At 39.6% G+C, this 12,939-nt stretch overlaps 1 protein-coding gene across 2 annotated transcripts; it reads left to right on the plus strand.

Annotated features, from left to right (window-relative positions):
- Positions 1–819: 819 nt before the first annotated feature.
- On the plus strand, positions 820–12,504 carry LOC100559831 (mitochondrial amidoxime reducing component 2). 2 transcript variants are annotated; one of them, XM_003216028.4, is made up of 7 exons: positions 824–1,186; positions 7,471–7,644; positions 9,473–9,635; positions 10,011–10,151; positions 10,904–10,965; positions 11,052–11,123; positions 11,791–12,504. In XM_003216028.4, the coding sequence occupies exons 1-7, from the start codon at positions 957–959 to the stop codon at positions 11,915–11,917; spliced, it is 969 nt and encodes a 322-aa protein (XP_003216076.1). In that variant the 5' UTR covers positions 824–956; the 3' UTR covers positions 11,918–12,504. The 2 variants fall into 2 exon arrangements, with proteins under 2 accessions (XP_008124074.1, XP_003216076.1); XM_008125867.3 differs by lacking the exon at positions 7,471–7,644 and having other exon boundaries at positions 820–1,186.
- The last annotated feature ends 435 nt before the right edge of the window (positions 12,505–12,939 follow it).

Consider the following 12,939-nt stretch of genomic DNA (forward strand, 5'->3'; position numbering starts at 1 on the left):
TGGAGTCCTCGTGGACAAGTTAAATATGAACCAACAATGCGATGTGGCAGTTAAAAAGCCAATGGGATTTTGACCTGCATAAAATAGGAGTACATCATAGTGTCTAGATCCAGGGAAGTCATGCTCCCCCTCTGTTCTGCCTTGGTTAGAACACATCTGGAATCACACTGTGTCCAATTCTGGGCACTGCAACTGAAAGGAGATGTTGACAACTGGAAAGTGTCCAAAGGAGGGCAACTAAAATGATCAAGGGTCTGGAGAACAAGCCCTATGAGGAGCGGCTTATTTAGCCTGCAGAAGAGAAGGCTGAGGAGACATGATGGCCATGTATAAATATGTGAGGGGAAGTCATAGAGAGGCAGGAGAAAGCTTGTTTTCTGCTGTCCTGGAGACTGGGATGCAGAACAATGACTTTCCTTACAGGAAAGGAGATTACACATGAACATTAGAAGAACTCCTTAACTGTGAGAGCTGTTCAGCAATGGAACTCTCTGCCCTGGAGTGTGGCGGAGGCTCGTTCTTTGGAGGCTTTTAAACAGAGACTGGATGGCCATATGTCAGGGGTGCTTTGAATGTGGATTTACCTGCTTCTTGGCAGGGGGTTGGACTGGATGGCCCACGAGGTCTCTCCCAACTGTAGGATTCTATTATTCATTTTCTCCTGGGAAGGCATTGGAAAGGGTTAGACTAGAGCAGGCAGGGGCAAACTTGGGCCCTCCCTCCAGGTGTTTTGGATTTCAATTCCAAAAGGTGGGAGTTGAAGTCCAATACACCTGAAGGGCGGAAGTTTGCCCAGGACTGGGGGAATTGGTCCGCATCCCTTATGTGAGAGAGGAAACCTCCCAGGCGTTTGTGACTCCCTCCCTCCTCCTCAGAGGCCGGGCGGGCGCCGCCTCCTCCTTCCCTAATAAAACCTCCCGCCTTGGCCGGGCGAGGCTTGTTCGTATTCTCCCGCCATGGGCTTCTATAGCCCTCTGCCTTTGGCTGCCGCCTTGGCTGCCCTAGCTGCCCTGGGCCTGGCTTGGTGGCGCTGGAGGAGAGTCCCGCGGAGCCGGCCGCCCACGCTGAGGCCCGTGGGCACCGTGTCGGGCCTGTTCGTGTACCCGATCAAGTCCTGCCGCGGAGTGGCGGTGGAGCGGGCCCAGGTGACCGAGCTGGGCCTCCGCAGCGGCGACCTGCGCGACAGGTGAGCCCGCCCTTCGCCTTCAGCCAGGCCTGGGCCGACTTGGGCCCTCCCTCCAGGTGTTTTGGACTTCCACGATTCCTAACAGCCGTTGGCTAGGTTACTGTGAGTTTTCCTGGCTGTATGGCCATGTTCCAGAAGCATTCTCTCCTGACGTTTTGCCCGCATCTATGGCAAGCATCCTCACAGGTTGTGAGCTACAGTAGAGTCTCACTTATCCAACATAAACGGGCCGGCAAAATAAGTGAATATGTTGGATAATAAGGAGAGATTAAGGAAAAGCCTATTAAACATCAAATTAGGTTATGATTTTACAAATTAAGCACCAAAACATCATGCTATACAAAAAAAATTGACAGAAAAAGTAGTTCAATACATGGTAATGCTATGTAGTAATTACTGTATTTACAAATTTAGTACCAAAATATCATGATGTATTGAAAACATTGTCTACAAAAATGCGTTGGATAATCCAGAACATTGGATAAGCGAGTGTTGGATAAGTGAGACTCTACTGTATATTGTAAACTAGGCAAGGGAGGTTTATATATCTGTGGAAGGTCCAGGGTGGGAGAAAGAACTCTTTTCTTTTGGACGCAAGTGTGGATGTGGCAATTAATCGCTTTGATTAGCCTTGAAAAGCCTTGTAGCTTTAAAGCCTGACTGCTTCCAGGGGAATCCTTTGTTGAAAGTTGGCCTTGATTGTTTCATGTCTGGAATTCCCCTGTTTTTGAGTGCTGATCTTTATTTACTGTCCTGATTTTTGAATTTTTATTTGTTGCCAGATTTTGTTCATTTTCATGGTTTCCTCCTTCCTGTTGAAATTGTCCACCTGCTTGTGGATTTCAGTGGCTTCTCTGTGTAGTCTGACATAGTGGTTGCTAGAGCGGTTAACTATAAATACCAGTAACTACAACTACAACCCCCTCCCCAACCCCACCAGTATTCAAATTTGGGCGTGTTGGGTATTTGTGCCAAATTTGGTCAGTGAATGAAAATACATCCTGCATATCAAAAATTTACATTACGATTCATAACAGTACCAAAATTACAGTTATGAAGTAGCAGCAAAAATGAGGAACTGTACTGAGGGGTTGCGGCATTGGAAAAGTTGAGAACTATTGGTGTGGTCTGACATGGGGGTTGTGAGAGTGCTCCAGCATTTCTGTGTTCTCCAATAATATGCTGTGTCCAGGTTAGTTCATCAAGTGTTCTGCTATGGCTGACTTCTCTGGTTGAGTTAGTCTGCAGTGCTTTTCATGTTCTTTGACTCGTGTTTGGGCGCTGCGTTGGGTGGTCCCTATGTAGACTTGTCCACAGCTGCATGGTATATGGTAGACTCCTGCAGAGGTGAGAGGACCCCTCTTGTCCTTCGCTGACCGTAGCATTTGTTGGATTTTCTTAGTAAGTCTGTAGATAGTTTGTAGGTTGCGTTTCTTCATCAGCTTCCCTATGTGGTCAGTGGTTCCCGTAATGTATGGGAATAACACTTTTCCTATGGGTGAATCTTTGTCTTTACTCTCATGGCTTGCTCTTGGCCTTGCAGCTTTTCTGATGTTTGTGGTGCCTTCCACCCTGGACCTTCCACAGATATATAAACCTTCATTGCCTACTTTCCAATATACTTCACAATCACTGAGGATATCTCCCATAGATGTGGACAAAACGTTAGGAGAGAATGCTTCTGGAACAAAAATTCACAGCAACCTAGTTATTCTGGTCATGAAAGCCTTTGACAACACAACCAGTCGGCTGTTAGGAATTGTGTGAGTTGAAGTCCAAATCACTTGGAGGGAGGGCCCAAGTAGGCCTATGTCTGGTCACTCTACACAGGCTCTGCTACAGAGCCAGAAATTGAGGATTGAAGAGAGTTGATTGAAGGAGAAATTCATAGACTGTGAAATCTTCCAATAAGAATAGCCAATAGAAATGTATGACATGCAAGGATACCAGGAGTTTATAATGTGCCAAAGGAAAGAAAGTTGCCAAATTAATAATAGTTTGTGCTGAAACTGTTTTGGTGAGGGGTTGGAAAGAGAAAACAAACTAGACACTGACAAATTGGTACAATTCTAGAGTTAATATGATCAATGTGGAAACAACAACTTGTAAATTGAACAGTATAGGTAAAAATAGAAAATGTTATAATCATTTAAGAGTATGTAGGATCCAGTTAGGAATTACTTAGATAATGCATTAAGACGTGGAGTGGAAAAACTGAAATTAAGACTGATATTTCAAATGTAATTTCTGTAGTTTGTTGTACAAAGAGTATGTCCAAAGGAAAGGGTGGAGCCTGAGGTTGGGAGTAGAGTAATACAATTAAATAAGTAAATAAAGGATTTAAGGGAGTTGTAATTTTACAAAGTATTCAGCCTTCTCTGCCAAAGAGTTCTAATACCTCACCAGACTACAGCTCTCAAGATTCCATAGCATTCAGTCATGGCAGTTATGTAGTATCAAACAACAGTAATTTCACAGTGTAAATTCACCCCTTGTTTGCTTTTTTATCATGTCAGAAGCGATTTGAGAACATACTGCTAATCGCTTCTGGTGTGAGAGAATTGGCCATCTACAGAGACGTTACCTAGGGGATGCCCGGTTGTGTTTGCAGGGAGGCACCCCATATTAACTTGGGAGTTTACCTTTGAGCAGACACACTTTGGTTTACTCAGGATGTAGGGAAATGGGGGAAAATAACTGTCAAACTGCATTAATTCTACAGTGTAAATGCAGCCACTGTACCAAGAAACTGTGCACAGGATCGTAGCATGTAAAGTGTTTGATGTAAGATTATACATGAGACCAAAGACTTTGTCTTCAATCTTATGAATGTTTTCCTGAAAAGAAACTGGAAGTAAAAGTTACATCTTGTGACACATGCAGAGAGTTGTAGATGCTGCAGTAGAGACATCAGATTTTTGGTTGAAGGTTTTCATCTGACATTAAACCTAGTCGTGTCCAACTCTGGGGGTTGGTGCTGAAGAGCTGGCATTGTCTGTAGACACCTCCAAAGTCATGTGGCCAGCATGACTGCATGGAGCACTGTTAGCTTCCTTCCAGAGCAGTATCTATTGATCTACTGACATTTGCATGTTTTGAACTGTTAGGTTGGCAGAAGCTGGGGCTAACAGCAGGAGCTCACCCCGCTCCCTTGATTCGAACCACTAACCTTTTGATCAACACGTTTAGCAGCTCAGCGGTTTAATCCACTGTGCCACTGGGGGCTCCTTGAGACATCAGATACTTTTAGACAAATTGCTTCTAGTTCTATCAACCAAAAGGCATTGTGCAGCTATTCCTTTTTTCCCTTCTTAACATTTTTGGATCTTGGAAAAGATCATGATGCTGGGGAAAATGGAAGGAAAAAGGAAGAGAGGCCGACCAAGGGCGAGATGGATGGATGGTATCCTTGAAGTGACTGGCTTGACCTTGAAGGAACTGGGGGCAGACGGCCGACAGGGAGCTCTGGCGTGGACTGGTCCATGAGGTCACGAAGAGTTGGAAGCGACTGAACGAATGAAGAAGGTTTTTGTGGAATAAATAATGATAGAAAGGTGGCTTTTTGCCATTCCAAGGAAATAGAACCAACTAAGTTTTATTTGCAGGTACTGAGTAGAAGTCTCTTATTGTGGAGCAAATGTGCCTGCATTCCTAAACGACTTTCTATTCCACACTTTTTCTAGAGTATGGATTATGAAATTAGGTTAAAGTTCTCTGAATGCTGGCCGGGGAAAAAGGTTGTGGTAATGAATTCAGTGAGTAAATATGCTTAGGAACATGCTATATTTATTGGTAGTCCTTCAAGCTGATTCCTGTTTATCCTGACCCTATCATAGTTGCCATTGCTTTTCGGTTGCACTTTCATCTAGGTTTGTGCACTTGAAAGGCAGATGAAAATTTGATGTAAAAAAGAACCTGATTAGGCTCATTGTTTTTTCATTCCCTTGATTTCTCCTCCCTTTGAATAAACAAATTGTGGGATTGAATGGTGCATTAGCCTTTCCTCCTTTTACTGCTCTTCTTTAGCTTTTTGAATATGGATATCTCATTATCACTGAACTTTCTCCTTTCCTGTTACATAACTGTAACTGTTACATGCAACTTTAGGGGCTGCCAAGACCTTTTTGTTGTTCATTTGCCAGACTGTGAACTCTGTTCCAGAAAAATACTTTTCTAACTAACATGCTAGTGTTAGGGAAAGTGTGGAATTTCAGAGGTTGTTGGACTAGGTATTCATCTACACTGTAGAAATAATGATTTAATTCCACTTAACTGTGATGGCTAAATGCTATGGAATCATGGGAGTTATAGTTTGGTGAGGCACCAGCAGTCTTTGGCAGGGAATACTAAAGACTTTGCAAAACTGCAGCTCCCATGTTTCTATAGCATTGAGCCATGGCAGTAAAAGTTGTGTCAAACTGAATTAATGCTACAGTATAGTTGCATTCTATGATTTCCTCAAGCCCTAACTATTATTGTCAACAAAGAGGAATAATGGGGAAACATTGTAGCAAAGGCCAGGGTTTCCCAATCCTCCTCTACAATTGCTACTATAAGCATGTTTCCCCCCTTTTTGAAAGATTTTATGATAAACTGGAGTTGGCAGATAATATTTCTCATCTCATGGCAGTAAACGTCCCAAGGTAATTGTTACAGCTGAAATTCAAGTGCTGTTACAGGCACCAACAAAACTGGAAAATCCCTTCCCACCCTTGCATCTATTGTATGTTACTCGGGTTGCTACACACTACCTATGATATGGAGATAGACTGTGACTCAGTTGTGTATCATGAGGCAACATATAAGCAGTTTCCAGATTAGACTTTTTATTAATAAGTTCACTGAATTTGTAATCCTCTGGTTTTTACTGCCATCTTTATTCATTAAAAAGAAAATTATTTGGGAAGGGAAAGATAAAACAGCTGTACGATGTCTTTTAATCCATAACATTGGGTCTGTTCCACATGGAATATTCTGACATTTGTGAGATGTTGGAAAAGATGGTCACAACATGATAATTTCTTGCTGTTGTTGTCTGTCTTCAAGTTATTTTCAATTTATGTTGACACTAATGTGATTTTATCATGAATTGTTCTTGGCCAGATTTGGGGAGTGGGATTGCCATTTTATGTCTCTGAGGCTGAGAAAGTGTGGCTTACACAAAGATACCCAGTAGATTTATATGGTCAAAGAGGGAATATGAATCTTGGTCTCCTAGAGTCCTAGATTGGCACCCACATTGTCCACATTCCGTAAAGAGCTGAAAACATGGCCGTTCAGTTGTGCTTTCGATTAAGCAGTTCACAAGATATTCAGCCCCCAACTGCATCTACCATCAGGTCCCACAGTTTATCCCTGGTCCTTCCTCCTATAGGTTTAGCATTTTAAACTGACATTGCTCTTTTATTTCTAATTTATTATTGGCCCTTGCATTCTTCTCCACCAGCCCTGTTCTGAAATTCTATTGCACCATTCCCTTCCCCCCGAATTTCAGTACCCATTACTGCCCAGACTGGCTGTTGATGATGCTATTTTATGTTGTTGTCTTGTTGTAATGTTGTTGATTTTATTGAGATATGTTTTAATCTGTGTTTGGTTTTAATCTTCGTTGAATTGGGCTTGTCCCCGTGTAAGCTGCCCCAAGTCCCTTCAGGGAGATGGAGGTGGGATAGAAAAATATAATATAATATAATATAAATGTGTGTGTGTGTGTGTGCGTGCGCACACACACACACACACATACATACACATACAGATACAGTATTATGTAGAGAGAAACACAGAGAGAGAGTATCCATCTCTGTTCTAGGATACCAGGAGAGCAGTATTTGAACTCCCACTTGGCCATGGAATTACACTGGGTGACACTGGATAAGTCACACCTTCTCAGTGGGGGATAATGGCAAAATTCCTCTGAATCTTGCCAATGAAACCTGGTGTTAGGTTTATATTAGGGTTACCATAAATTACGCAGCAAGACACACAGTAATATTCTATAATACCAGTGTATCTCATGGATGGGGCCAGTCAATTTAGTGTAAAGAAGGAAAAGTTATCAAGACTGTTCATTTCATTCAGAATGATCTCAAGAAACCTAATGTACCTGTTAAGTCTACAGGAGCCCTCTACAGGAGTCCTCAGGTGTTAGAATGTACTAATAACTGTTTTGTATTGTAACTTGATTGGTCTCCTAATTTGATGAAAATTGTCAAAGTTACATTCTATAAAGATGAGTTCATTTTCAAAAACATTCAGTGATGTCTGATCTTTTTTTAAAAATTCAGGTGTTGGCTTGTAATAAAGGAAGATGGCCACATGGTGACTGCTCGGCAGGAGCCTCGGCTGGTATTGATTTCTATCACCAATGAAAATGGTTGTTTAAATCTGAGGGCTCCAGAAATGGAAGATCTTCATATTCCTGCCACTCTGTCAATCAAAAATTCTGTGCACAATTGCAGGTACTGCCAGCCAGTATTTACATTTTTTCTTCTTGTATTGCAATGAGACAAGTTATACGCTGTTAGCATTAATGGAAATTATAGGTCATCTTTTTTAACTTCCTTGGCTGCCTTTGGCAATACTAACAAGAGGATTCGAGTGAAGCAAATTCATATTCAGTGACATAACAGATGAAAAGTTGGGCTTATATCTGTTTTGCCTCTGTGTCAGGGATTGGAACCTGCAGCTCTTGTAAGATCATCCTGTAGCCTTTTCTTCTTTACTTTTAAACTTCTGTGCCAGCTTGTATGGCAGTGCTTCTTCTTTCTGACCAATATCAAACAGGAACAAATTAGAGGTATGCTGGATACAATCCAGATACCTTTGTGTTTGTATGTCTGCAGCCTTTTGCCTTCTGCTGTGGTCTTTATTCTGATTGGCTCATAACTTGGAGTATTGTTTATACATGTATAACTCAAGGGCAAGTTTTGGGAGCCAAAGTCATGGATTTTGATATGCCCTTTGGATAAATTGAGGGTCATTCTGCAGGGAGAGGAGGACACTAAATGACACCTTGGGGTCAGCTGCCCCTGGTTGCTGCTATTTCCTTACCCAGAAATTCAAAATACCCACAAGTCAATGCCATATCAGAAAGAGGAGCAGGTTGGTGTCTATTTTAGGTTTTCCTGGGACAGACTAAGTTCTTGCCTTTCACCAATTTTCTTAGATAAGGGAATTGTTTCTTTTATGGTAAGAGTTAAGGTACAATACTTGCTTTGACCTGTGGATAAATTAACCTTTTTTTCTCTAAACTTATGCAAGAGCATATGGAGTAGGTTTTCAGTTTGCATGAAGAAAGACAATTTGACTCAATGGGAGGTTTGTGTGTTATGCAAAAAACTTTCACAGGCCAGGTCCAAAGCACTTTGAGGCAAAAGGTTAAATGTATGTTGATATGTTTTGACTGTGTTGTACACTGCCTCAAACTGTTAGGAGAGGTAGGTCACAAATGCATCATCGTCATCATCATCAAAAGCACTTCCATTCTGTCCTCTCACCCCATCCACATAGGCAGCAGGATTCCACTTTGGAAGAAATATAGAAGAGGTGACATCTGGCGTGTCAACAGTCCGCGTGAAAAAAAAAATCAAGCAGTTTTACAAGACCACAGTTTAACCTTGATTTATCAGTATAATATAATGGCTCAAAGCCAACATAACTCTGCATTGTGTCAACCAGGGATAAATAACAACAACAACAAAATAGAGTTGGGCATTCACTTACAGATGTAACATCTAATGTGCTTCTTAATCCAGAGCTACTTGGTTTGTGTGTGTCAGGAGTTACTTGAGAAACTGCAAGTTGCTTCTGGTGTGAGAGAATTGGCTGTCTGCAAGGATGTTGCCCAGGAGATGCCCGGATTTTTTTTTGACGTTTTACCATTCTTATGGGAGGCTTCTCTCATGTCCCCGCATGGAGCTGGAGCTGACAGAAGGAGCTCATCTGCGCCCTTCCTGGGTTGAATTCGGACCGGCAATCTTCAGGTCAGCAACCCAACCTTTCAAGTCAGCAGTCCTGCCGGCACAAAGTTTTACCCCATTGCGCCATCAGGGGTTCCTCTACTTAAGATGAAACAAGTATTTTAGTGTTTTGATTGTTACTCAGAAACTTATAATTCCTTCTCATAAACATAAACATAATATGTTGAGGATTTGTCCTATAAACTCAAAATGCTTTTTAAGTAAGTAAATATTTGCTGTAATTTAAACTATTTTCTCAGTCATTTTACATTTTAATTATAGCAACCTAGCAGAGATCACAACAAATGCCTCTCTCAATTTTTTTCAGAATCTTTGGCACTGATATCCAAGGCAGAGATTGTGGCGAAGAGGCAGCTCAATGGATCACAGCCTTCCTGAAATCAGAATCATATCGTTTGGTTCACTTTGAACCAAACATGACTCCAAGGAAGTCAAAAGATTTAGTGGATCCTTTTCGATCAAGTGATAAGGTCAGAAAACAATTTTGTGTTAATCGGCACCCTGTGTTAGTCAAAGTTTTTTGGAACAAAAAAACTGATTTGTTATGTTACCTTTGGAGTGACATCCATTTTATGTTTATTATCCATGTACAAATGATTTTAAGGAGTTTGTGCTGTATATGTATGGTTAAAATACATGGAATATGTTTACATCTAGCTTTCAGAAATTTAGGAAAATATTTTAGTAACTTCTAATTAAAATTTGATGTGTTGGCTAGCTAGAGGATATATCCGAGTATTCTGAGGGCTTCGGTTCAATCTTGGCTACTAGTTGATCATCACTGATTTTGATGTATTTTCTTTGGATGGTTTTACAGTACTCACTCTACTGAATGTATGTTCTAGATTGCCTATCCTGACCTTGGCCCAGTTATGGTCCTCTCCGAAGCTTCTTTAGAAGACCTAAATTCCCGACTGGATAAGAAAGTTCAGATGCGTAACTTCAGGCCAAACATTTTGGTCACAGGTTGTGGTCCTCATGAGGAGGTAATATATAACATTTCAAAAACACAATAACTAAGTTATTTCATGTGAGTGACAGCTTTATTTATAAAAAATTGAACATCTCATTGCAAAATTTATGTAAATGACAAAAAGAATGGTACTGTCTTCAAGAAGCTATGAATATACAAAGCTACTTTTGTTCCTTATTTGATTGTAACTTGAGTACATAACATTACTGCTGAACTAATTTTCCTAAAATGTATCTTTCAATTTTTGTAGAATGGGGAGAATATCTAATTTAAGTGAATACTAACAGACTTGAGTATGAGATGTTTTATAGAAGAACTTTAGTGCTATTGTTCATTTACAGTAAATGTTCAAGTATCACCGTAGATTTTCTTCTTAGTTTTCTTTGGTCAGAAAGAAGATATCAGGCAACAGATTGCCTTGAGTAACAGCATAGCCAACTTTCGTTTCAACATTCTTATTTTTATTTCTGTATAAGGAAGTTAGTTCAGTATACTAACTAAAGGCCATTTTTCCTCTTTAGATATTTCCAAACCATTTTAGATATTACAGTTTAATATTTTTCTAATACAGCCATGAACTGAGCCATTCAAGTAATTGTTATTCCACCTTCTATCTGTCTTGTGGTACAGTATTTCCATTGCTGATGCTGGAAGATTCTTCTATCTTTGAATTCAAACTTGAGCAAGGTTTCTATGTAGTAGAATTGTGCAATGCCAATATGAAATAGTCCGAATACAAAATTTTATTTTTCTATATTTCTGTAGGATACTTGGGATGAGATTGTAATCGGTGATGTAGAAATGAAGGGGGCAATGGCCTGCCCCAGGTAAGCACCTTGGATTGTGTTTGAAGGTATACATATTTTAAAAATATTTGATGTTACTATTATTTCATCCTGCATTATCTTTTTAGGTGTATTTTTACTACTATTGATCCAGATACTGGAATTATGGACAGAAAAGAGCCTCTTGAAACCTTGAAAAGGTAACAAATATTTTAAGTTTTTCTTGTGATGTTCTATAGCTTTTAAAATAGGCGTTACTATGAAAAAAAAATTATAGGTAGTCATGGCTACATACCTGTTTTTCTAGAATGATATAAGAAATAGCTGTGCATTTTATTGGTTAGGGGGTGAAGGAGAAGCACGTTTATCAGAATAAAAGAAGGAATTAATCTATTTCTGAATAAAGCTTACTATACACAGAACAGAAAATCCACTGGCTCCAGAAAACACAAAATTGAGATAATGAGTCAACAAATTTGCCAAGTAATCAAGGTGATTAATTACATCATCCACACCTGCTTCCAACAGACAAAAGTTCTTTCTCCCACCCTGGACCTTACACAAATATATAAACCTTCCTTGCCTGCTTTCCAACATACCTGACAACCTCTGAGGATACCTGCCACAGATGTGGGTAAAATGTCAGGAGAAAGCTTCTGGAACATTGCCATACAGCCCGAGAGACTCACAGTAACCCAGTTATGTAATTTGTTTTTTAAAAATTCTTAATAGAGTTTTTTTAAAGTAATTACAAACACTGTATACACCAGATCCTTACAATAAGTACACTTTCTTAAGTGGTTCTTTGAAAATAAGCGTATTGGACTACTGTTTAGGTGACTTACTGCAATGTAACTTTCTCTACAGTTACCGCCTATGTGATCCTTCTGAGCAGCATATATACAAGTCACATCCTCTCTTTGGATGGTACTTTGGAATTGACAAAACAGGAACAATTCAAGTTGGTGACCTCGTGTACAAGATAAGCTGGTGATGGAGCTGCCTGCCAAATGGAAATTGCATTTGTATATTCTAAATGCCTTTTTGTGATAGCTGTGTTGTCTTTTCAATTGATATTTCATATTTTGCAGTCAACAGTATTTTACTGAAAAGTATTGTTGTACAGAATGATATGATCTTGAGGGTTTGGAGCATTGTTATTGTCACAATACGCACACTTTTTGTACATAGTAATCAGAAACTGGAACAGTCCCCTTTCAGAATTCAACTGTTCCTTCTTACAAATAATAGAAGCTTACCAGGAATAGAAAGAAATTGGGCACTAGGAAATAAGCAAATCAGCGATCTTTTTGTTGTTGTTGTTATCGTCTGGGGCACTTTGGTTCCAGCCTCATCACTCAGGAATAAATAGCACTGTGATTTGATTGCACGTGATGATTTCAGGTTTTTACAGTAATGTATGTACCGCATCCACACCTTAATTCATTGTATTTTCTTCTGCTCTATATATTACCATAATGAACAAATGCAGTATCACACAAAGCTCTCTCAATTTCAAGATATAATTTGTACATCACTTTAAATACATATTTTTTGCAATAAATGCCTCTGTTTATAATACCTTTATAAAGAATCAAAATCACTGACTGAAATGTTTTATAAATGCTCTGATTTTTTTCTATCACAAGTGTTTTTCCATATAATTACTACTGGTAAACTTAGTTTACATATAACAGACTTTTTTATAACTTACCAACTTGTCAAAAATATTGTGTCCTTTATTTTCATTGCCATTTTTAGGAAAACATACTATGAAAAGAGATCAAGAGTACAGTTGTATTATTTTCCTAACATCCCGTATGACTTATTTCTTTGTAAACATAAGGTTGCATTGTTAACTAGGATCTAATGACTTATATTGTTCTGTTTCAATATAAAAATGGCAGTTTTCTTATTTTCAGTCAATGAGGATAATGAAAAGGGCCACAATTTGACAGTCATTGAGGAAATGAATATTCTTTCACGATTTTGTCAGGATGTAAGAGAACTAAAAAA

The sequence above is a fragment of the Anolis carolinensis genome, chromosome 1 (genome assembly GCF_035594765.1).
Source record: "Anolis carolinensis isolate JA03-04 chromosome 1, rAnoCar3.1.pri, whole genome shotgun sequence".
In the NCBI taxonomy this organism is placed as follows: Eukaryota; Metazoa; Chordata; class Lepidosauria; order Squamata; family Dactyloidae; genus Anolis; species Anolis carolinensis.